The following is a 24003-nucleotide window of genomic DNA, read 5'->3' as shown; positions in this document are numbered from 1 at the left end:
TCTAAAGAAAGTCGAGTCATGCTAATTTGAATGAAATAGCGATAGTCGCTTAACGCTGTTTGAGGTATTTTATTTTAATTGTTTCATTCTTTTATTGTTGAAATCGGCCGACGATAATGCGTTTAAATTTAAATTTATTAAAAATAAATAAAGTTTTTTAAAAAAATAGCTTATACGCTTTATAAGACGATATATGTAAATATATATTTTACAGTGGTTCAGTTAAGAAAGATCATTTTCGAATTACATTTTATGAATTTGATGTTATTATCTTGAAAATATCGCTTTCCCATTTTCCAATGTTTCCTTAACCAAGATCTACTGTACGATTCGATTCGATTTCCATTATCCATATGGCGATCACATGTAAGTAGCAAAGCGTGTTTGACTTTTTGCGCAGTGTTTTTCATTGATTCTTTTATTTCTTTTTATGTGTTTTGTGTACTTAAAACCTCCCCCTGGGCTTCAATAGGGGTTGCTTGATTGCTTATTGAAATCTGCACCACTGTACGCGGTTGGGTTTCACATCCCTAAGGTTTCTTTTTTGTGTGGCTTGCTTTGTTGAGCTCCCCTTGTGACTCTGGCATTAAACGGATCCCCGATCTTCGATTCGCGAAGCGCAGCTAATTGAGCTCCGAAAACCGTCGCATCGTTGACAAAACCCATAGATAAGCCCACTGAACTTTTAGCATTTCATTAAAATCGTATTAATTATTACTTAGTGTGCTCGTCGGCTTATCACCGCCATGTCTAAGTACGGGTTCTAATTGCGGGAAACGCAGGGAAGCCATAAACCGAATACATAATGCTGATCCGATCCGATCTGCCACCGTCGCGACAATCTGTCTGTCCGGCTGGCTGCCAAAAACAGCCATATCGTAAATCTGACCGACACCCTTAGAAAATCGGGAAAGATGCAAATGCCGACGCTAATTAGTTTTGAATCGACGGCGACGACAGGTAGCCACAGGTAGACTTCAGGCCAAACCAACGGGGAGCGGAGTAGCACACGCTTCCGGTGCTACCATTAACCCATTAATCTAAATCTTTTTCTTAGTTAAAGGTTATTTTAAGTTAATTTAATTCAACGGTATTCCAAAAATTGTTGTTATAACAAAAATATGCAATACTAAAATTATAGTTATTATCTATGAAATATATTTTTAATTTAATCATTGTATGTATGTAGATAACTTCAAAATAATCTAAATTTGAAAACATGATAATGTTTAGAAAATATAAATATTTATCTGAATATGTAATTGAATTTAACATATTTTCGATTAATGCTTACGAGAAGATCCATATACCTACATATTTTACGTGTTTACTCAGAGGGTTAGCCCGAGACTCACTTAATCACTATGGACGGCAGTCCATGTAGTGACGAAGCGCACCAGGAGAGTGTGCGAAGGCGACTACTATATATACACGAAGAAATGAAAATCTACTGTGATGGTCCGATCATAATAATTGATACACCTATCGAAAGGTATAGCGAAAACTAACAGGATTGCATACCAAGACTTTAAGAAAATCAATTGGCTTGGGAGAGAGAGCGGTGAAAGTAAAAATTTCGAAATTTGGAGCTGTTGGGGCCGGTGGGGATAAATGCCCCCTCGAAATGTTTTAGTTGTGTTCCTTTTGAAAATACCCGTCGAATGAGGGGTCAATGAATGAGCCAAAATAAGATTTTCTTCGTCTTCCCAAAATGAAAATTTAATTCTGTTTGTCAGTTTGTCAGTTTGTCCAAAACATGTTTTTTAAGTTTTGAAAATTTGATATGACGTTCATCACATCGATATAAAAAACTTTTGTTCCACCACTTTTGGAAAAACTCGCTAGTTTAGCGGGAAAACAGCTATAAATAGCTAAAATTCGGAATTCCGTAAATTCTATACTACTAAAGCTACAGACTTGTGCTGCATCTCGTTTGAAAGGTATTTTTAAATGCTATAAACGCCCTTCATATGCAATTTGTGTAAATGTAATAGTTAAAAAGATATGAACAAAAGAATTTTTTTTTTAAATTTCTTTTTAGCTTTTTTTCAATTTTCTCAAAAACGGCTCTAACGATTTTCCTTACAACTTTAAACTGTATAGCCCTTGAGATTCCTTAAATTTTGGTATATAACACATTACTGTAAAAAGTTTAAAAGTTATTTTTATACGAAAATAGCCACTTTTGCCAGCTCGAACAACTAACGCTCCGCCGAATGAGAAAATATTAGAAAGTCTATTTAATGACGAGTGTAATAGTTTTTCGTCACAAATGTTGATATCAGAACTTTTGTATGTTGAAGGCGCGATCGTCACTAGTTTTTTACCTCGTTAAGAGGTGTTTTTATTTGATCGAGCATACGCAAGAAGCAAGACGATCTCAAGGCGCACTTTTCAAAGTCAATGCCGGGCAATTGACGTTGCAAATGTACAGACACACAGTCATTCCATTATATGAATTCTCCCCCCTTTGTAGAACAGCATGTGTCAGAGCTCCAAAGCTCTTGGGCTTTGTGTGGATTCGAGACTCTGGAACTCGGACCCAGAGTTCTTCCATATTGTGGATTCTTTATGTGCAAGTCGTTTATCTCGATCATCGACGAAATTTATTAGACAAGCACCCCAATAGCACCAACGATGCTTGAAATGAATTTCTTTGCAACCATATTCGCACACTCATCCAGATACAATGTATGTACGTACATTTGGGTGTGTGTCTTTATCTCGCTTTGGGGTGATGGAAATTGGTTCCGATTATTAATATACGACAAGCTATTATCTGTTTGCACAAAGTGTGTTCAATGTCGGCGCCAAATGGCAAAAGCTTTAAGATAATGCTATCCACTTTATCGGGCGATCGCATTTCTTTTATAACAAAACTAAAACGATAATACTATTAATGGGTGGTAACAGACAAAAGGTTTTAAATTCCTGATGAATGGTATTGCAGGGCCAACAAAATGAAGTCTAAATGACAACTAAATAAAAATAATATAAATAATATATAATAAATAATAATGATTTCGTCATTACATATCTATAATCCGAAAGTGGATTCCTACACTTATAATTTTATAAATCACTGTAATCTAAGAGTACATTTTTATTAGATTCCTTTTAATTATTTTATTTTTTTATAATAATAAAAAGACGCTGAATTAATTAATTTAATCATTAATTTTCATGAACAGTTAATTTGGGAACTTGAATATAAAAAGAGAGTTTTAAAACCGTTATTCTAATGGTATATTGGCGGTATTTTTTTAAATTCAAAAATGTACTTTATTTTTAGTATGTTAACGTTAGCCGATTAAAATATCTGAACGGTCACACTTTCGCCCGCATTCGAGTAGAGGTGCAGCCCTGGTCACTCTGGGCACGTAGTCAAAAAATAAAATGAGGTTTTTTTCCGGCGTATTCCTAGTTTTATTAATTAAACTTTTCGAAAATGCCAACGCCGGCGAGGTGGAGGTCGCCGGTTGCGGGGGATTCATCAAGAGCCACGCCGACATCGACTTTTCCCGGGTGGAGATCAAGCTGTAAGTAGCAGTTCCCTTCGAAGGGGGATGACCTGATAAGACTAGGCGCATGGTGGCCGCTAATTGAATAATAAATTAACCGACCCGTATGTGATTAACCTAATTCTGGCACTCTCTGCAGACTGACCAAGCAGGGATCCCTGAAGGACAAGACGGATTGCTCGCCCTCGAACGGTTATTACTTCCTGCCCATTTACGATAAGGGCGACTATTTGCTCAGCATTTCTCCGCCGCCGGGTTGGAGTTTCGAGCCGGAACAGGTGGAGTTGAACTTTGACGGCAAGACGGATGTCTGCAGCCAGGGTCGCGACGTGAACTTTGTGTTCAAGGGCTTCGGAATCACCGGACAGGTATCCCTCGCCTCCGGCGGCGGAGCCCGTGACGTGGACGTGGAACTGCGATCGGAGCAGGGCGAAGTCCGCCGCACCAAAAGCGATGCCAGCGGCGTCTTCTCCTTCACACCCATTATTCCCGGGAATTATGTAGTCAAGGCCTCCCATCCGAGGTGGCACTTCTCCAAGGCGGAGCACAACGTGGTGGTCGTCAGTGGTAACACCGAGCTGCCGGCCAACTCACTTGTGGTCTCCGGATTCGATGTGGTCGGCCGCTTCGATTCTAGCACGCAGCTTCCCGGAAACCTGGGTGTGGCTCTCTACAAAAAGAAAGGAGTAAGTCCTGTCATTTTCACCAGCTTTGGTTCCTGAGTCACAGATTTTGATAAGGAAGTTCTAGTAATTTTCTATTTGCTTCTAAAATAACATTTTCGTAAATTATTATTAATATAAAACTACTTATTTTCAGCAATCTCTAGTGCCAAATTGCGAAAAAACCTCCTCAGCGCCGGCAAATAGTGCCAATAGCGCCTACGAATCAGCAGCTTCGTGCTTCTCCCAGTTGGACAAATCTGGTGAATATAATTTCAAGAATGTGCCATCCGGCAAATACTTGTTGCAGGCCATCAACCTGGATTCTAAGCTAAAGCTGCACTTGAGTCCCGAGTTCTTGGAACTGGAAGTCGGCAAGGACACGCTGCAACTGAAAGACGAGTTCAAAATCACGGGCTTCACTGTTTCTGGTCTGGTTTTGTCCTCGGCCGGCGGCGAGCCTCTGAAATCGGCCGTTGTTAAAGTAAACGGAAAGAAGGTGACCGAAACTGACGCCCAGGGCTCATATACATTGGAGAACCTCAAGGCGGGCACTGTCAACATCGAAGTGGAGTCCTCCCAACTCCAGTTCTCTCCCCTGCAAGTCAAGGCTCAGATAAACACGGCCTCCCTGCCCACAATTGTGCCATCTGCCTACGAGGTGTGCGGAAAAGTAGTCTCCCCAAAATCGCACAGCGTGGGACTGACCAAGAGCGGCTCCACCTTCCACACGACGGCCACTACAAAAGCAGAGACCGGAAGCTGGTGTGCTTTCCTCCCTGTGGGCAAATATACCATTGAGGTCCTGACCACGGATGCTGACAAGGCGGCTGGAGTGCAGTTCTTCCCTGTGCAGCAGCAGACTGAGGTGCGCGATGCACCTGTCAACGGCATAGCCTTCTCCCAGTTACGCGCCAAGATTCGCGGCGAACTCCAGTGTCTGTCTGATGCCACCGCCACCTGTACATCCGCTGAGGTCACTCTGCAGGCCTTGGATCCCACTGGTCAGCCCACGGAGAACAAGTGGAAGGCCAGGGCTCATCGTAAGTTGAATGTATTAAGTTAATGTATAAAAATTTAACTAAATCACTCAGCCTCAGAAACTATAAGTTCAATTGCAAGATTGATCCTTCGACTTAACAAAAGAAATAAGGGTCAGGTTTTTAAGCAAGATATCTTAAAAGGACTGAAAAGTGTTCTGGAAAAATGTAGAGGTGTGCTCTAACAGCATTAAAAAGCGGAATTATAATTTATTTTCTTTCGAAAAACTAATTTATTTTAAAACTATGTCACCTAACTAGAATTACCACATTTAGTTAACTAGAACATTTCCGCTTGACGTTGATAAGTATAATAGATTACAATCATAGATAAAGTATGGTTGGCGTAATAGCTTAGATTTATTCAAGATAGTCTATTTCTTATCGAAGAGAACGATTTTCTAGCATCCAAGTAAAGCTTTTGAATTGCAGGTGGCAAGTATGTGTTTAAGGATATGCTGCCAGGACCCTATGAACTGACCATTCCCCAGGGCAATCTCTGCTACGAGTCCACTCGAGTGTTTCTAAACGTTGCTACCGCCGAAGAAGATGCGCCGCCATTTGTGCACAAGGGCTACGAGGTGTCCATCATCTCCAGCCATCGGGCATTGGTAAGTGCTATAATAGAAATTACTTGGAATGCCGTTTGCTCAATTGCTTTCTACCACTCTCCTTTCAGATGAAATACACGCACGTCACTGGACCCTCTGAGCCAAAGGCGCCCACTGAAACCCTGAAGATTGCCTCAGGAGTGAACACCTTCTGTGTGAACAAGTACGGAAGCTACGACTTCAAGCTGGAGGGCTGCCACACGTATGACAGCTCGCTACCCAGCAAATTCATCACTCCCGAGCCAGACCAGTTGCAAACCCTGATTATCAACGCAGTGGCCCACAAGACTGGCGTTCGCGTTCTGTCCACAGAACCCACCGCTGACTCCATTAAGCTTGTGCTCGAAACGGAGTCGGTCCAGGAGGTTATCACACCCACTGCTGAATCTCACAAAGTGGACGGCAAGTTCGCATACCGTTATGACACGTACTTGAAGCCCGAACAGGTTCTCCGCGTTACACCGCTGAGCGATGTCCTCCTGTTTGCGCCTCAACAACAGGAGATTGTCGGAAGCAGCGATTGCGTGGATATTGCCTTCAACTTTGTGGCCACTAGGGGCTTAATTCTGCGTGGAAAGGTGGTTCCTGCCATTAAGGATGCCAAGATTACACTGTCCTTCCCAGATCAGCCGGAATTGCAGAGCCTGGAAGTTCTCACCTCAGTCACTGGAGAATTCAAGTTTGGTCCGATTGAAGAGTCTCTGGCCTTTGACCTCACAGCCGAAAAGGAGTCGTATGTGTTTAGCGACTATAACCGACAGTCGGCTTCGTTCAGTGCCCACAAACTGTGCGAGATTTCCGTGATTGTGAAGGACGAGGCCGGTCAGACGTTGGGCGGAGTCCTCCTTTCGCTGAGCGGCGGTGAGAGCTACCGCAAGAACCTGGTTACCGGCGACAATGGAGCCATTAACTTCCATTCGCTGTCGCCATCGCAATATTACCTGCGACCCATGATGAAGGAGTACAAATTCGAGCCCAACTCCAAGATGATTGAGATTAAGGATGGCGAGACGGTTAGCGTTACCCTCACGTAAGTGATATTACTGGTTATTCAGCATATCTTATTTATCTCCTTATTTTGACAGTGGCAAACGCTTCGCTTATTCCATCTTTGGAGCAGTGTCTTCATTGAACGGCGATCCCTTTGCCGGCGTGAATGTTCAGGCCACCGCCGAGGAGGGCTGTGCCCAGCAGCAAGAGGAGGCTACCAGCGAGGCGAACGGACAGTACCGCATCCGCGGCTTGCAGCCCGGATGCAGTTACTCCGTTCGTGTGCTGCCCGACAAGGAGAGCGTAGAGCGATCCATTCCCGCCCAGCACTCGGTGCAGGTGGGCAGCGATGATGTGCGTGACATAAACCTGGTGGCCATAAGCCCCCTGAAGATTGTGGACATCACCGCCAGGGTGACGGCCACACTCAACGAACACTACAAGACCCTTCGCATTGTGATGTACCGCAAGGGAAACTCCGATTCCCCGGTATTCTCGCAGCGTGTGGGCACTCCGGTGAATCCTAAGGCCAGACTGAATCCGGGCATCACTGTCTTCTTCCCGCGCATTCCGCTGGACGGCAAGAGCTACGTGGTAGAGCTGCAGTCCACTCTGTCCGATAAAACATACACCTACAAGCTGCCATCGTCTACGTTTGTGGCTGACCGGGGTTCCGTGTTCATCCAGCTGGAATTCAAGCCGGAGGTGCGCGCCGCTGAAGCGGATCTCAACCAGAACTCCATCTCGGCCCTGGTGCTGATCGCGCTGGTGGCCATCGCCTTCTTCAAGCAGGATCTGGCCACCAGTTTCCTCAGCTTTGTGTGGAGCAAGCTGAACGACGTGGCCGCCGATCTCGCCCAGCGACAGAAGAGCAAGACGCAGGTGCGCAAGAATGAGCCGATCAATCAGCGCGAGATCGAACAGATGGCCGACCAGATCAATGCCATTAAAAAGAAAAAGACCAAGAAGATTTAGTCCCGACTGATAGTCGCATTAGTTGATCAATTTAGTCACATTTCGAGGTATTCGCGGTAGGTATTCATCCGGTTTTGTTTTTCTGTGAGATTTTGTTTAACCCTGTTGTAACTTAAACCTTTATTTTGAATTGCATCTAAGAAGACTTTGTAATTTTTCATTTTCCATACATAGATTGAGGCAAGTTTATTTTGTGTTCGTTATTCACTCTTATAGCTAAAATAAATAAATACAATTAAATAGATTAATTCTACTGCGTAAGAATGTGCTCGGCAACGGAGCTGAGTTTGCGATTCTTGTGCTTGGCATGTCGCCTTTCTGCTTGGAGGTTGATCTCGTTCTGGGAATCCTCGACTGCGGCCTCCTCGGTGGCTGCCTGCTCCTCTTCCTGCTGCTGCTCCTCTGGGTTCTCCTCGGCGATCTCGTTCTCCACGAAGATGCACTCAGGATTGACGGCGGCACACTCGCCAAAGTTGGTGGCCCTGGCCTGAGGGTTCCTAGCATTGGTGTACTTCTCGAAGAATCCCCGACCCACAATGCGGAAGGCCATGCTGGTCATGGGGTTCAGCTTGGAACGGAACTCCATTTCGCAGACGAAGCGACGACGACACGCCTTGGAGTCCAGACCCAAGAAGGCAAACATGAAGTCGGCAATCCTGGGGAGAAATCCAAACAATGTTATGCCATACAGTGAATAACTACATCCCCTTTCACTTACTGCTCTTCAGCGGGCATTTGGCGAGCCACACTCTCTGAAATCTCCTCATCCACAATTTCCACGTGCTCCTCCTCCTGCTGCTCCTCGTCCTGGATCAAATGGGCCTGATCTTCAGCACTACGCCTGCCGCGACGACGGGTATCCACGGGACCAGTTGGGCCACTCGGACCAGCGGGGCCCGAGGGAGATTCGCTGTGGTAGTCGCTGTGCACATCGGAGACAATGTCCGATCCAGCGTAGCTGCTATAACCGGAGTAGGGCTCGAAGCTGGCGCTGGAGTCATAGGAAGTGGGGGAGTCGTAGTGCTCCGAGTGATCGTGATCCAGGGAGTAGGGAATGTGGTCGTGGTGGGAGAAGGACGACGGACTAAACGGGGAAATATAAATGTTAATCACCAGTCAAATATCATAATAGAAGGCACCACTCACGGATGATCCAGAATGATCTCCTGGTTGCACCTGGCATGGGGCCAGAAATAGCGCAGTCCCAGGTAAATGGCGCTGCCCACGAAGAAGGAAACTATCACCACTTTCACCTTGATCCAGTAAGCGATGGCAATGGGCCACAGGTGGCGATCTGTTATAGAAGATATATAAACATCGAGAAGGTTAAATAATTTTCCATTGCATCAGACCTGAGAAACTTTCACTGCTCGAAATTCTACTTTTTAAGGAGGGTTTCACGAAAATGTATTAAACAATATCGATGGCCAAGATTGAAAGTGAAAAGTGTTAATTGAGCGCGATACGTGATCGTCCAATTTGGATGAGGTGCGTCTGGCTTGGTTCAAATCTAAGGGGGAAACTTTCCAAAGAAAGTGGGATGGTTCACGCCCGAAAGATATGATTATACTGATTCCAAACGATCAAAATAATGGTAATACTTGCTCGCTAATTGTTATATAAATTAGGTTCTATTGATAACATCTGGAGATTGTGAGGATACAGTCGTAAGTTTCTGAGTGATTACTATTTCGTAACGTTGGTGGAAAAGTCTCCCTTAAATTTTAAAGATTTTTTCTGAATTAATTGATTTTAATGAAAAAATAGAATTATTTAATATTATTTTTGTTTCAGTTCGTTCAATTTTAAAATAATTTAAACTTTTTCAACTAACTAATATTGCGCCTAAGATGCTATTCTTGTACATTTTTCGACTTTACTTACACCAGAACATGTGGTGGCGATGGCGACGAGTGCGTCCCTCGAACTCCATCAGCTCCCGGCCAAGATTCTCCCAGGTGTCCTCCGCTTGGTTATCCACTTCCGCCGGTGGCTCATCGATCTTCGTCTCCTCGCAAAATACCAGGGTGAAGTAGACGACCAAGAGCACGGCTCCGTACCAAATGGTGTTCTTGTGCATGGTTGTAGATGATTTTATAGATTTCTGGCGTCGCGACGATTGAAAGCTGCTATCCCTTTGGCTTGGCTGGTCACTGCAGAACCGAATGATGCAGCTCGAAGCCAGGTCTCCAGCTTTTATACCACCGGCCATCGGCGGACCGCTCCAAGTTCAGAGTGATAATTAAAACGCTGTTGTTGTGACTTTGCGCGCAGATTTTCACACATGCGTAGAGCCGGCGGATGACGAGTTTAATGCCCAAGACATGCATTTGAAATTTCTTTAAACTAGTGCAATTTCACTTTCATAAGTCGTGCCGGCGTTTCTAGCCACTTTTGTTTCCAATTCAATTAGTGGTTATTACGAAACAAAAGCCTAAATTTTAGGTAATTGTCGGTTGGCGATTTGCCCAGAACAGATTTCAAAAGTTATGTAAAAGCGCGCCAAATTCGATGAACCCAGAAGTTCTAAGGGGTAATCGAAAGGGCAGGCTGTTATCGTCTAAGAACTTCCATCTCTAATGCAATATTGTAAACATTAAATTAATGCCGGTTTTCTGAATTATGTCCAGTCTAAAGTCAAATGAAATGGACACCAATCCGGCTCCGGATCCCCAGGCGCCGATCACCCGCAAAGGCTTCCTCATTTCGCTCAACAGCGGCACACCCATGCCCATTCCCGAGCAGAATCTGGTAAACTGTCCCCATTCTAAGTAATCCCCTCCAGACTTTTTGATAAATGCGAATCTTTTAGTTTGGCCGCTGCCGTCCCGTCTCCGAATTCGAGAAACTGAATCGCGTGGGCGAAGGGAGCTACGGAATTGTCTGTAAGTTTGGATCTAGACTCTAGATTGAAGAGAAATTTAACCGTCTTATTTCATCGCCAATCCTCTGCAGATCGCGCACGTGACACCCGCAGCAATGAGATCGTGGCCTTGAAGAAGGTCCGCATGGACCAGGAGAAGGACGGCCTGCCCGTCAGTGGACTGCGCGAGATCATGATCCTGAAGCAGTGCCACCATGAGAACATAGTCCGCCTGCGAGAGGTGGTCGTGGGTAAGAGCCTGGACAGCATCTTCCTGGTGATGGATTTCTGTGAGCAGGACCTGGCGTCCGTGCTGGACAACATGTCGCAGCCCTTCACCGAGTCCGAGGTCAAGTGCATCACGCTTCAGGTCCTGAAGGCATTGAAGTACCTCCATGCTCGGCACATGATCCACAGGGATCTGAAGGTTTCCAATCTCCTGATGACCGACAAGGGATGCATCAAAGTTGGTGAGTAGTGCGATCAATTGGATGCCACTTATGGGCTAACCCCGTTGCAATCCCCAGCTGATTTTGGCCTGGCCCGTATGTTCAGCAATCCCCCGAAGCCCATGACCCCGCAGATGGTTACTTTGTGGTACCGAGCACCGGAACTCCTCCTGGGCTGCCGGACACACACTACGGCGGTGGACATGTGGGCATTTGGCTGCATTCTGGGGGAACTGCTGCTCGGAAAACCGCTGCTGCCGGGCAATTCGGAGATCGCGCAGCTGGACATGATTATCGATCTCTTGGGCGCCCCGTCGGAGTCCATTTGGCCTGGCTTTGCCGATCTGCCCGCTGTGCAGAACTTCACCCTGAGCCAGCAGCCGTACAATAATCTCAAAACCAAGTTCCACATGATTGGCCAGTCGGGCAGGAATCTCCTGAACATTTTGTTCATCTACAACCCAAATACCAGAGCCACGGCCGAGGAGTGCTTGAATAGCAAGTACTTTGTGGATCCGCCGATGGGTGAGTGTGGTTTCTGCGTAAGTGGACAAATGCTTATCCCCACTAATTTACACTTTCAGCCTGCGACCCCCGCATGATGCCCACTTTCCCGCAGCACCGGAACAATGCTGCAGCTGCTCCACCTGCCCAGCCGCCCGCCGACATTCCCATTTCCGATCTGCTCAATGTATTCATCAAGCGCCAACGCATGGATTAAACGAGAACGAATTTATTTGAACATTATGCAATGCACTGGGTGGAAAGCTACAGGAACGGCCGGTCCATCGGCGTGCGCTTGGCCTTCCTGTCGCGGGCGCGCGGAAACCAGCGGTGCTTGGTCGTGTGGGTCAGCTGCATCAGCTCCTGGCGCGCCACCTCCGGATGCTTGCCCTTGAAGGCCTGCATCGCCGTCTTCAGAGCCGATTCCTTGACCACCGACGAGCTCTGAATCTCCGCGATCTTTGGCAGCGGCTGTGTGTGCTCGTACGGATGGGGCGTGTCCGGATGCCAGGCCACTATGGTGCGGCCACTCTTGGTCACCGCCACGGCCTCCACCAGGCTCTTGCCACCGACGGCATTGCGCTGCACGGCGCTCGAGGAAAATAAACGAAAACCTCCGTATAAACGTGCCGCTGACATTTTTACAGCTAGGGATGGCACAAACGCACCGATAACTGAGCAGCTGGAGGCCTATCGGATAAACTGAACGGTAGTGGTGCCTTTTTGGCGTGATGTAATTATATTTGAATGGCTTGAAGTAGCTACTAGCTAGAAACCTTAACGTTTTCATCAGAGTAATTGAATAGTAATCTGAATTGTCGAAAATTCATTGAAACATTTCGGAAACTAATTAATTAATAACTGGCATATATTTGTATTTATTTTATTTTTGATTTTTACAACAAATAGTGCGTACTGTGGTACATTCGAAGAGTAACCTAAATTAAATAATTCAGCAATTCATAAGAATATGCTAATTAGGACCGTTTTCTCGTCCGATTGTTAAATTTAAAGTGGGGTTAAAACAATAATTTCCCGTACGATTTCAAGGGTTTAACCCTACTTTAAATTTAACTAACGGAAAAGAAAACGGCCCTAAGGGCCCGATTTCAAAGTTTTAACCCTACTTTAAATTTAACAGGCGGACGAGAAAACGGACCTTATGGCCCATACGATTTAGGGCCGTTTTCTCGTCCGCTTGTTAAATTTAAAGTAGGGTTAAAACCTTGAAATCGTATGGGAAATCAGAGTTTTAACTTTACTTAAAATTTACCAGGCGGACGAGAAAACGGCCCTTAAAGGTTTTAACCCTACTTTAAATTCAACAAACGGACGAGTCAATGGCCCTAAGATTGCTAAATGGCTATTTTACATGTAAATATACACTTAACATTTGCTTCCGATACCTCCAGATTCGGCATCACTGACTGCTTTCCACTACGGTTGAGTACTCGATACCAGGCGCGCTTACTCACCCCCTCTGACAGCTGATTGGCATTTGAAAACAAATATTCCGGCCGAGATGTGGATTGCCTACGCCCTGGTGGTCCACGTACTGCTCCTGGGCTCCATATTCGTGATCTACTTCCGTTCGCCGGTCATCACCGGCCTAACTCCGCAGAAGCGTCCGCTGTCCTACGGATTGGAGGCGCCGGCGAATCGTTTGGTGCTGATCGTGACCGATGGATTCCGAGCGGACTCCTTTTTCGAGGAGAACTGCCGCTATGTGCCGCACCTGCGGGATATTTTCGTGCGCGAGGGCGTGGTGGGAGTGTCCCGCACTCGGGTGCCCACGGAAACCAGACCGGGACACATCACCCTGATCGCAGGGCTCTACGAGGATCCCTCGGCCGTGCTGCGTGGCTGGAAGAAGAACCCCATCGACTTCGACACGCTGTTCAACCGGAGCTCACAGACCTACGCTTGGGGTGCCGAAGATGTTATCAGCGTGTTCTCCCACCTGTCCAACGGCGGGAAAATGCATTTCCGCTCCTACGACCACGAACTGGACTTTTCGCCGGGCTACGATGCCTATGAGCAGGACGAGTGGGTGTTCAAGCGGGTGAGGTTTCTGCTCCAGCGCAAGAGTGAGGCCCTGCAGCAGGCCAAGAATGTGGTCTTCTTCCTGCACCTCCTGGGACTGGACACGGCTGGGCATGTCCACAAGCCGGGGGCGCCCAAGTTTCGCCAGACTGTGGACAAGACGGAAAAGGGAGTCTACAATATCTACCAGGAGTTCGAGCGAGTGTTTCCCGATAAGCGGACTGCCTACTTGATGACCGCTGATCACGGAATGACTGACTCGGGTACGCAGTCATATTATAGATCGACATACAACTAATTTAATGGTGTATCTTCTTCCAGGAGCTCACGGCGCTGGTTCCCCCCATGAAACGGACACGCCCTTTGTTCTCTGGGGCGCCGGAGTTGCCCGCTCGGCTCCCAATCCTGGAGGCAAGACCTTTATGCCCGACAATGAAGGTCCTGCAATGCCGTTGCACGAACTGGAGCAAGCGCAGCTCACACCGCTGATGTCCGCCCTGGTTGGTCTCCCGCCGCCAATGAATAACTTTGGAACGTTGCCCGTGGGCTACATGAATGTCAGCAAGGAGTACGAGGCCGTGGCAGCCCACTTAAACGCCCTTCAGCTTTTGGAGCAGTATGCTGTACTGCAGGAGCAGCACAAGAAAGGTTTTTTCGCGGATTTCCTATCCGATTTTGATGTTCTCCCATCGAGTGCGGTGAAGAACTACGAAGAAGGAATCTTAAAGCTGCACAAGAACAGAGAGTATTCGCATTCCTTGGCCAAGAGTCAAGTTATTATGTCGCAAGCTCTAGAAGGAATCGATTATTATCATGGATACTATCGCAGAGCGCTTTTAATGAGCACCACTTCTACATTCCTCGGATGGATATTCTATCTGTACCGCCTGCTATCCAGAAACAGGGCTGGCACAGTGGAGCTGATCCTCGAGAGAAGTACAAAGTGGGTGAGACTTAGCTTGGCAAGCTATATGGTCCTGCTGGTCATCTGCCTGCTTAGCCAACGAACACCGCTAGATATCTGCTTTTACCTGCTGCTTCCGAACTTCGTCTGGCTGAAGGCTTTGCAGCCTTGGAACCTCAACTTCTCCTCCTCGCCATCATCGGCGTACAGTGTGCCCGCCTTGCAAACCACAATGGGGCAGCTTGTATTAATAATTGGTTGCGCGGAGCTAATGGTCTTCACGTTCTTCGAGCGCCGCCTGATCTCGGTCGGTTTTTTCGCCTTCGCCTGCTATAATGGTTGGGGCAGCTTTCAACCGAAGTCCAGAGATTTCTTCTCCTGGCTGGCCCTGGTCCTGATCCTGGCTTGCTTTCCCCTGCTGCCGTTGTCAGTGGGCTATCAGAATGGATACCTGCTTTTGGCTGGAGTCATAACGATCCTTATCAACTCACTTTGGAGTACGAGGGCGAGATTAAGCTACAAGAATCACACTAAGTACTGCAATGCTCTGATCCTGCTGCTCACCATAGTGTGTGCTTATCTTCACTCAATCGGTAGAAAGACTCCCATTCCCTTGAAGCTGGCTAGCTGGATGTTCCTGGTGTACGCCTTTGCGTCCATTGTGCTGAGCAAGGAACCCCGACTGGAGCAGCGTCTGGCCCAGATTGGCTTTAATCTGGGGTCCCTTTACGCAACACTATGCACCTCCTATGAAGCTGTGTTTGTCCAGTTGCTGGCCATAGAGCTGGGTATCTCCCTGAGGGCCCAGAATGCGCAGGCTGAGAGGTCGGTGCTTCGACTGGCCTTCACACTGCTTCTGTACACTTTCTTCTCGCTTTTCGGATCCGGCAACATAGCCTCGATCAGCTCGTTTGATCCCAACATAGCTCGTTGCTACCTCAGCCACTTTGCTCCGTTCGTGATCATGGGTCTCGTGCTGCTGAAGCTCCTCGTGCCAGTGGTCCTGATCATGTCGGTGGTCTATGCCCAGAGCGAGTTTGTCCGCCAGCACGAGGAGCAGATCTTCATATGCCTGCTGCTCATCTGCGATGTGATGGGTCTCAACTTCTTGTTCCTGGTGCGCAACCAGGGCTCCTGGCTGGACATCGGCACGTCCATCTCACACTTTGTCATCATGGAGGTGACCACACTGGTGATCCTCCTGCTTTTCTATACCGCGAAACAGCTGCTGCGAGTTATCCCACCGGAGGAAATACAAGTCAAGAAACTGCTGCTGCGTTTAGTACATTGGGATGCGATCAGCGCCAAGCACCACTAGCCTTCAAAGCGATTTAACCAACTTTTAGCTTAGCTTAAACATTTATGTCCGATAATATTTACAACACTAATTAAGAATTAGTAACATACACATGTAAATTATAGAATCTAATGCTAGGAATGTGTGTCTGTGTGTAGGTGAGCGTCAGGGTGGATCGATTTTAAGGACAACAAATACTCGGCTTAGATATTATAACTATCTTAAAACCAAAGAACAGGCAGAATTTGTGGACAAATGATTTAACAAAAATAAGTGTAATAATCTAATATGTGACTTAGAAATTTGTAAGAAATTCCAGTATTGTTGCATTTTAAAATTTGTCTTGTGTTAGCTATTCGATTAAGTCACTTGTACCATTTTGTATATAATTAAAATGAAACTAAAATCTTAAAAATCAGTTTCTTGTTTAACACATAAATTGGGAAAAATTATAAATAAAGGTTTGTCGTATTATTGTTTTAATAAGGATCTTCAAAGACTCCAAATAGAAATTATATTTCTTCAAAAAAAAAAAAAACTTGAAAAATGTCTACATTTTTAGAGTTTACCCAAAAAATCGACCCACCCTGTTGTGGATGGGCTGTGTGAAGGATGTGTTTTCGTGTGGTTTTATGTGTGTCATGGCACGACGACATCTAATGAGTAGTAGTAGCAGCAGCACGTCTAGGAAATCGCGATTCCCAATTAATCTTTCAGATATCGCTCCACCGGATTGACCCCCTGGAATTTTGGACTGGCCGTTTCATCTGGAATTCGTCTTAAATCAGTATTGCATCTAGCTATTTTCATTAGGCATAACTCACTTGACTGTGCCGGCTTGGCTGTGGTGGCACTTTCCCGCGGAGTTGCTTGCAGGCAGTTCAACCACTCAGCTAGCGAGATCTTCTTGTCCCCATTGACGTCGCAGTAGCGCGGCATCTTTTTCCCACATCTGCGCAGGTTGCTGTTTGTTGGGATAATATTTAGGGATTGCCAATACGAATGGGCTACGATGTGGTGACTCACCTGGCACTGGTGACCAGATCGCGGAAGTTCTTCCACTCTCGGCGATCCCACGACTTATTTTTGTTCTTGTCCAGATACACGAAGCTCAGCGTGGCGATCCGCTCATCATCCGTCTTCCACATGGTGGAATTGCTGCTGGAAAATGAAGTCATTTACAATTTATAAGTTTAAAGGGAATTAAACAAGAACTTCTAGATTGATAACCTTTGTAGGTATATCAAATTTATTTTGGGAACTATCTTTCAAATTATTCGCGGTAAATAATATTTAAATAAAAAATAAATAAAAAAAAACACAAAATTAAAAATAATAATATTAGTAATTAAGTCACTACGAAAAATTGATGTTTGTTATTAATAATACATAAGAACGTGAGAAAAATTGCTTAAATTATTTAAAAATAATAATAATTTTATAACATGAACTCAATGTGACTAGCGCGATAATTATAAGTGTGCACTTGTAGCGCTGGGATATTAAGTAAATAAATTAAAAAATTAAAAAATAATTAAATATATACGTCTTAGAACTCCTTCGTAAATAGGCGACCGTTTTATCTTAAGTAAATTGTTTTATGGAACAGAAGTCCAATAAATGTTGTTAAATTTACTTCGAATGTAATATATTTATAAATAGGCATTTAACCTACCCGGTGGTGCTGCTGGGCAGAAGTGAAGTGTTGAGATAGGCCTTTAACTCTTTCAGGAACTGCGTCTTCCGCGGCTCAGTGCATCCCTTCATGGGTCGCACCACTACATTCTCGTCGCACTGAGGCCGCTTGTTTTTCACCGATGTGCCCGGGATGCTCTTGCCCGTGTCCTCGTTGACGCACCAGCAGTACGAGGTGGACGTGGAGGAGTAGCACTGAATGCGCTGATAGCGACCATCCGGCAGGCACTGTGGCACAAATAGTACGTTCTTTCCGCCGTGCTGTGGAGCAATTGGCGAAAATAGTTAGAAAGGGCGTTCCTTAAAAAGGAAAATAACTTACGCCCTGCTCCTCCAGAGTCACCGACTGATCCATCCAGCAATTGGAGTCATTCTCTATGTCCTGGCTCGCCGCCTCCGGCTTAGAGTTGAGCACTGAAATTATGTATTTGTAATGTATTTTTCATTTTGAAAGCATGCAGAATGATAGTGACTACATTAGGGAAACGATATGCAAAAAATTCTGAAACGCTCATTTATGAAGTTTAGATTTCTAAGAGACCGAGATTAAAATGTGTTCTAAAAATTTTAAAGATCGATTAATCTTTTCAATTAATTTCGATAATTATTAAATCCGTCCCCGTAGTGCTTTTAGAATTTGGTTAAATATCACACAATTCTACGTACTATATAATGATGGGATGTGGGTTCGCGAGCTTGGCAGATCAGATCCTTGAGAATCGTCCTCTTCTCCTCCGTATCCCGTCCCGCTGTCCTCGTAGTTGTCCTCGTGTTCTTCACTGCCACTCACATCCTCCGAATACGTGTGTGGGCTGCCTCCACTCACTATGGTGTTGGTATGACCTCGGTGGTGGCTATTGACGTTCGTGTTGTGGATACTATAGTGGGTGGAGTGAGGTGGAGCGGTGGCTGCACTGCTTGCCAGAAGATTAACGACAGCACTACCTGGATTTAGGTGACACACAGATGGGATATTGATATGGGCTTTTCAAAGACATACTGACAAAGTTAGTATTTATTCTAATTTAAGCCTTATGAAATGGTTTTTTAGATGTTTATGACCTTTGACCTATTATAACTGACCTTAATTGAATTAAAAGTATTAAAATAACTATTAAGGGCCGTTCCCAAATGGAATATGAAGGGAATGAATTTTTCTATAACAACATTTTTAGAATTGCTGTTAATGATATTGATATTCAATTATTATTACTACAAATTCGTGTTAATGTATTGAAATCATTGAGTTCTTGTTATCCCCGTTCTATATAGTCAAGTTTTACTCACGGTTATGAAACTCTTTGGTGAAGCAGATGCTCCACTCCAACCAATTCAGGTTCCCATCCTTGATGACATCACAGTATTTGCCAAAGGTCCGTCCACATCGACGGGGTTTAACGTTCTAAACGAAACAGATGGAGATTAAATACGGATCATCCGGAATAATGCAAACCAATTACTCACCCTCCTTAGAACCTTCTTCAGCTCTCTAACCTCTTGACGGTCGAGCAGCTTGTTGCCATTCGTATCCAACTTGGAGAACTTCCACTCCAGGATGTGGGAGTCCGACAGAGATGGCTGGCGGAAGAAGCTCTGAGCCTCGTTTCGGAACATACGCATCAGGTTAGTGTTGAACAGCAAGCGATCGGATTTGCTGCAGGGTCTGTGGGCCGTTGACCCTGCCTCCGAACTTCCCTTGGAGGCGGCCGAGGTATCCGGATTATAGCCAATCTGATGCGATGCCAGACGGCGACGGTCGCGTCGATTGGCCCTGCAGCGGAGTTTTCCCTTTCGCCGGAACTGCTTGGTGTCATCCTCGATGGGCCTTCCCTGACTATCGCTGCACCAGCATCCGTTGTTCCCGTAGCACTGCATGGCCGCAAAGTTTCCATCCTTCCGGCACCTGGGCACAAAGTATCCCGGATCACGTTCCTGCTGACGGCGAGCGAATTTCACCGCCTCCAAACAGGCTAAAATGTTAAAAAGGGTTATTTAAAAAATACGTAGATATAATGAAAAATATGTTAATTTCGGATCCATTTAAATATATTTCCTTATGTATCTTACAATGGCATGTTAACAACTTCTTTCAATGGTATCGTGCAAATCGGAGACTAATTCAAAACAAACTTTCGATTGTATAAAAAACATATATTTAGAATAAAAATAACATTATAATTATCACTTTATATGAACTGGAGACCCTTGAAAACCAAAAGAAATCTCCGAGTGTCTGTTACCTAAATATAATATCTTTTCCAGATTATATGAACCTAAGATCTATTCGATAAGGAAGTGATCAAATATCTATAGAGCTATTTAGGGATACTTCTGATCGAGCTAAAGGAGATGGTATTATCATACTTACCATTGCAGGAGCCGCTGTACTTGAGGCTCACCTGGTGACCGCCGCACTGCGCCCGCAGCAGGTGACACCTGGTGGGATAGGTTTCGCCATCGGTGCCGCAGACGGGACCCTCGTTATCATCGCACTCGCCCTGTTTGGCTGCGCAGGCGGGGAGCTTCATCTGCAGGTAAAGATCAGATGGAGGAGGAGGAGGTGTCAGTCTCGGCTTTATAGTAGCTCCATGGAGGGTGGGGTGCTCGCACCGCTCCCCCTTTGGCAAACACGCGTAAAATGATTTACTGCATTTATGGCCAGGTCCGCGAGTCGCCAAGCGTCTGTGCTTTTGCCGCTGACTGGAATACGAATGTTGGCAACGTCTGACAGGGGCGGCGATTAGTGGAGGACGGGGATAAAAAGGGGGTTTGGGGGTGGGCAGCATACCGCTGCCCGGCACCCTGTACCCGGCTAATGTGAAAATCAAAGTTGTCAGGCCCATAACTCGAACGCCCCGAAATCCGCACCAAAAAATTATGGCAGCCTGCTACTCTCGACCAACTTGCTGCTGAGTGCGCAAATTCTTGTTTAGCCCACAAAATCGCACATACGCGTGTATGTAAATCGCAGATATCTGTATCTACATGCCTGTATCTATCTATATATATAGATGGGGAGGCCCAGCACTTTGGGATTTGCTGTTGCAGCGCCTTTTGTCGCCAATTTGCTGCGGCCAGCCCACAGATATTTATTTGTCGTGTCACTCGGACATTAATTAGTTTTCGCTGTTATTGAAAAGTGAAATGCGTCAAGCCATCTAAATATCCCATAACTGAAACATGTTTCGGATAAGATATGAGCATACTAATCGAGGTGCTCGTTGTAGTTAAAGTATGTGAGCTTAAGAGTCCAACGTTTTTTGCCATTTTCGGATAGTTTCGCAAATGCGTTTTTTTAAGAGTTTTTCAAGCTTCAAATAAGATATATTTTATAGCACAGGAAAACCGATAAAATAAAAAGAAATCTTCGGATAGCCAGATCAGACATTCAGATATTTAATAAAGAAGGAAAGCCGTCCATAAATTTAACATATTATCAAGAAGGGATTATATGTATCAGAATTTAAAAATCCAGCTTGGTAACTTAATGCTTTTATGTAGAAACTCAACCAAAATCAATATGTACCTCAATGATACTGAACACTTGAAGCTCGACAAGAAATGTTATACAATTATGAGAAGCACAAATAATACCTGTCCCAGTGTTATCTTGTTGCCCCAACATATATGTATACAAATAATGTAGAATGTCTGTAAACAATTCGAATTCTTTTTGTGATCAGCGAAGCACGCGCTGGAAACCAGAGTGCGCAGGTGATTTTCGACTCCCGACTGGGCGCAGACAGATATCGGACAAAAGTATATAAATACGGCATATATTGCTGCAATCGGCAGATCGAATGGCTGTACCTAGAAGTGGGGAGTGGGGCAACTGGGTATAATACTGAACATGAATCCCTCATTACCAAATTAAGAAGTTCGGGAACTGAGAAGCAAAACACCTTTGGAAAATTAAATTATTTTTATAATCTTAAATTTATTTAAGTTAACTGTTACAAATAATTTAAGAAGTTTTATTTTAATTTTTGCAGTACCTTTAAATAGGCCAGTTCGTCATTATAAGATCCCCTCGATATACACGTTTGCAACACCTCTGCACTGGGGAATGTCTGATTCCGAATGCAAATGACAGTTTCGCTTGGGATTATCTAAGTTTAAAATAGGGCGTTATCCCGAAAACGTGCCTGGATTGAAAATCTCCACCTGGGCACCCTGTTTACCCCTCTCGTTTTTTCCCTCTGAGCCACAAATTATAAACGGAGACAGCTCAAGGATTGTTACCAAGATAACGACAAAATTATTGACTGACAGTTCTCACGCCGCTCGCCGAACAAGGAGGTGAAGAGGAGGCTGCGATAGGCGGAGAGGAATCACAAGAACAAGCTCCACACTTTAAATACTTCTTCACACTTTGTCATCATCAGCTTAGTGGCATTGGCGAAAATGACTTAAAAAAGTAGTATTGCTATAAATAAGAATTGGGTAGCTTAATAGGACGAAGCTGGTAATACTCTTAAAGGTGTGTACTTCATTCTGAATGTCGTTTTTTCATCTTCCAGAAAAGCTAAGGTAACCATTTAAAGACCACTAAATTTTGTTATTGCTATACCAAACAAATCGCGAATTCTTTAGCTTAAATTTTATTTACTTTAAATTTTGAGCATAAAATTATAATAGCCCTTTTTATAGGGTATAGGAAAAGGGGATCCCAAAGGCAGGGAAAATAAATCGTTTTTGACTTGTGACCATTTTGTGTTCTCCTTTTTGCACCTCCTCTTATTATTCTTCTTCTTTTCTGCAGGAACAAGAAACACGTTCGTCCGTCGGTCAGATGAAACAAAAACAAAAATCAAGGTGTGGGATTGAAGACAGTAGAAGAGAAGACCAGGGGAGAAGGAGCAGAGGAACCGGCAGACTCTCTTTTCGGAGTTTGGCAGACAGCGCGGCGGCGGACAAGCTGGAGAAAGAAAAGGAGAAGAAGATCGTCCGCAGCTTCTTCTTTGTCTGACTTTTGGTACCTTTGATACCTGAAATATTCAAGTGTTTTCTTAGGATTTACGAAGAGATCATTTATTTATATGTATGTATGTCTTGGCAGAAAGTTTGGTAGGGTCGAGGAATAAAAGCTGAGCTTAAAATTCGCTACTTGAGTAAAGGAATATATCTGTTTTTTTGTATACATTATTTAGTCGTACATTCTGGCTAAGTACTTAAGTGCAGTGGCTAAATACGCCCTCTTTGGTTTGGAATAATGTTATCAAATGTTTGGTACAATCGGTTTTGTGTATCTTTTCATACTTCACATTTATGTCGTTAATTACTGAATTAACAGTTTATTTACAACCATGATAATTGCATTTAGAATACTTTTTAAAATAACTTACCAACTGATCATCATTTTTTCCAGCAATAGAAACCGCCAGCCAGGTGACGAACAAAACACATCTCGCCAACATTTCACTTGCAGTTCGAATTCGACAACTAACTGTTCTTGTGGTAACGGATTTTTTAAGTACGCGTGCTTATTATTATTACATCAAGTGCGTTTTTCTCATTATAGTCAACGTTTTTCGTTTATTTCACCATCTTTTTCGCAAAGTCGCAATTAGATTTTCTTCCTAGAACTTTTACTCTGCCGCTCTCCGATTTATTTATTTACCGATTTCCGTGGGCTATTTATAGTGAGAGAGGTGTGTGCGTATGCATTAAGGTGTTGTAGATCTTCTGTTTATATAATGGTCTTTATGTGTGCGATTTTTGGTTCGTTTCGATTGGAAAACCGCCCGAAAACGATCAAGAGGAAGCGAGGAGCTGTGAGCGAGGAACGAGGAACACTGAGCAAAAGCAACCGTTCGTAGCCGAGTCCCACACACGACTGGCCATTTGCCTTGGAGTGGAGTGGCCCAAAACCCAAGAGAGAGCCCCGGAGAGGTAGTGGGCGAAGAATCGGAATCGAGCAGAGAGATCGGCGGAGAGAGCGGGATCCCGTCGCCGCCAGAGTGTCTGGCGTGTCGCTTCCAATATCTTATCTTTGCCACTCCGACTCTTGGAGACTGGACGGCCGACACAGTGGAACGTCTCCCAGATGAACCACTAAACTGCTGAGCTAGATAAATTTGTTAATTTCTGACTACTTTTAGATCTTGTTTTAGACATAAAACTCAGAAAAATAAGTATTAAGTAATTATAATATTTTTAGTGATTACCGTAAAGTTTTCTTTGTAGCTTAAAAAGTAATAGAGTCAAAATCTGCCAAGTGGGCCACCCCTGTTCCGAAGGTCCGATTTTCATCGAACTTTTTTACTTTTCCGGTTCACAACGAAAATATAAGAACTTCATTTGAACGGTTTTGCGAAATTTTGAGTTTTACCGGAGTTATAGGGGTCAAAACATGGCATTTTTGACACTTTTTCGAAAAAGTTGCACTCAGTCATTAATTCATAACTTCGGAACGGTAAGAGATATCTTTATGATGTTTTCACTAATCG

At 44.6% G+C, this 24003-nt stretch overlaps 6 protein-coding genes across 9 annotated transcripts; 3 read left to right on the top strand and 3 right to left on the bottom strand.

Moving 5' to 3' along the window:
• The first annotated feature begins 3336 nt into the window (after positions 1–3336).
• Positions 3337–8047, top strand: LOC108058071 (BOS complex subunit NOMO3). 3 transcript variants are annotated; one of them, XM_070212959.1, is made up of 7 exons: positions 3337–3539; positions 3661–4207; positions 4341–5226; positions 5284–5397; positions 5656–5834; positions 5903–6864; positions 6920–8047. In XM_070212959.1, the coding sequence occupies exons 1-7, from the start codon at positions 3397–3399 to the stop codon at positions 7797–7799; spliced, it is 3711 nt and encodes a 1236-aa protein (XP_070069060.1). In that variant the 5' UTR covers positions 3337–3396; the 3' UTR covers positions 7800–8047. The 3 variants fall into 3 exon arrangements, with proteins under 3 accessions (XP_070069060.1, XP_070069059.1, XP_016998065.2); XM_070212958.1 differs by having other exon boundaries at positions 5278–5397; XM_017142576.3 differs by lacking the exon at positions 5284–5397 and having other exon boundaries at positions 3338–3539.
• Positions 7976–9978, bottom strand: LOC108058072 (uncharacterized). Its single transcript, XM_017142577.3, has 4 exons — positions 9684–9978; positions 8946–9093; positions 8518–8883; positions 7976–8455 (listed from the first exon to the last, which is right to left on the bottom strand). The coding sequence occupies exons 1-4, from the start codon at positions 9877–9879 to the stop codon at positions 8050–8052; spliced, it is 1116 nt and encodes a 371-aa protein (XP_016998066.2). The 5' UTR covers positions 9880–9978; the 3' UTR covers positions 7976–8049.
• A 380-nt stretch (positions 9979–10358) lies between these two features.
• Positions 10359–11847, top strand: Cdc2rk (cyclin-dependent kinase 10). The gene is made up of 5 exons (XM_017142538.3): positions 10359–10550; positions 10612–10684; positions 10755–11132; positions 11190–11636; positions 11696–11847. Exons 1-5 carry the CDS (start codon positions 10422–10424, stop codon positions 11830–11832), a joined length of 1164 nt encoding a protein of 387 aa, XP_016998027.1. The 5' UTR covers positions 10359–10421; the 3' UTR covers positions 11833–11847.
• On the bottom strand, positions 11829–12290 carry mRpL42 (mitochondrial ribosomal protein L42). Its single transcript, XM_017142539.3, has one exon. It carries the CDS (start codon positions 12252–12254, stop codon positions 11880–11882), a length of 375 nt encoding a protein of 124 aa, XP_016998028.2. The 5' UTR covers positions 12255–12290; the 3' UTR covers positions 11829–11879.
• Positions 12291–13049: 759 nt separating this feature from the next.
• PIG-N (Phosphatidylinositol glycan anchor biosynthesis class N) lies at positions 13050–16132 on the top strand. Its single transcript, XM_017142570.3, has 2 exons — positions 13050–13921; positions 13980–16132. The coding sequence occupies exons 1-2, from the start codon at positions 13138–13140 to the stop codon at positions 15878–15880; spliced, it is 2685 nt and encodes an 894-aa protein (XP_016998059.2). The 5' UTR covers positions 13050–13137; the 3' UTR covers positions 15881–16132.
• On the bottom strand, positions 15903–23401 carry magu (SPARC related modular calcium binding-like protein magu). 2 transcript variants are annotated; one of them, XM_017142571.3, is made up of 10 exons: positions 22900–23401; positions 19923–20082; positions 19019–19524; positions 18842–18956; positions 18221–18499; positions 17877–17968; positions 17535–17815; positions 16886–17020; positions 16684–16823; positions 15903–16626 (listed from the first exon to the last, which is right to left on the bottom strand). In XM_017142571.3, the coding sequence occupies exons 1-10, from the start codon at positions 22969–22971 to the stop codon at positions 16565–16567; spliced, it is 1842 nt and encodes a 613-aa protein (XP_016998060.2). In that variant the 5' UTR covers positions 22972–23401; the 3' UTR covers positions 15903–16564. The 2 variants fall into 2 exon arrangements, with proteins under 2 accessions (XP_016998060.2, XP_016998061.2); XM_017142572.3 differs by having other exon boundaries at positions 16886–17017.
• Between the last annotated feature and the right edge of the window lie 602 nt (positions 23402–24003).

Source organism: Drosophila takahashii, chromosome 2R, assembly GCF_030179915.1.
Source record: "Drosophila takahashii strain IR98-3 E-12201 chromosome 2R, DtakHiC1v2, whole genome shotgun sequence".
In the NCBI taxonomy this organism is placed as follows: domain Eukaryota; kingdom Metazoa; phylum Arthropoda; class Insecta; order Diptera; family Drosophilidae; genus Drosophila; species Drosophila takahashii.
The sequence above is the reverse complement of the archived record's forward strand: the minus strand, read 5'-3'. Positions and strand labels throughout refer to the sequence as shown.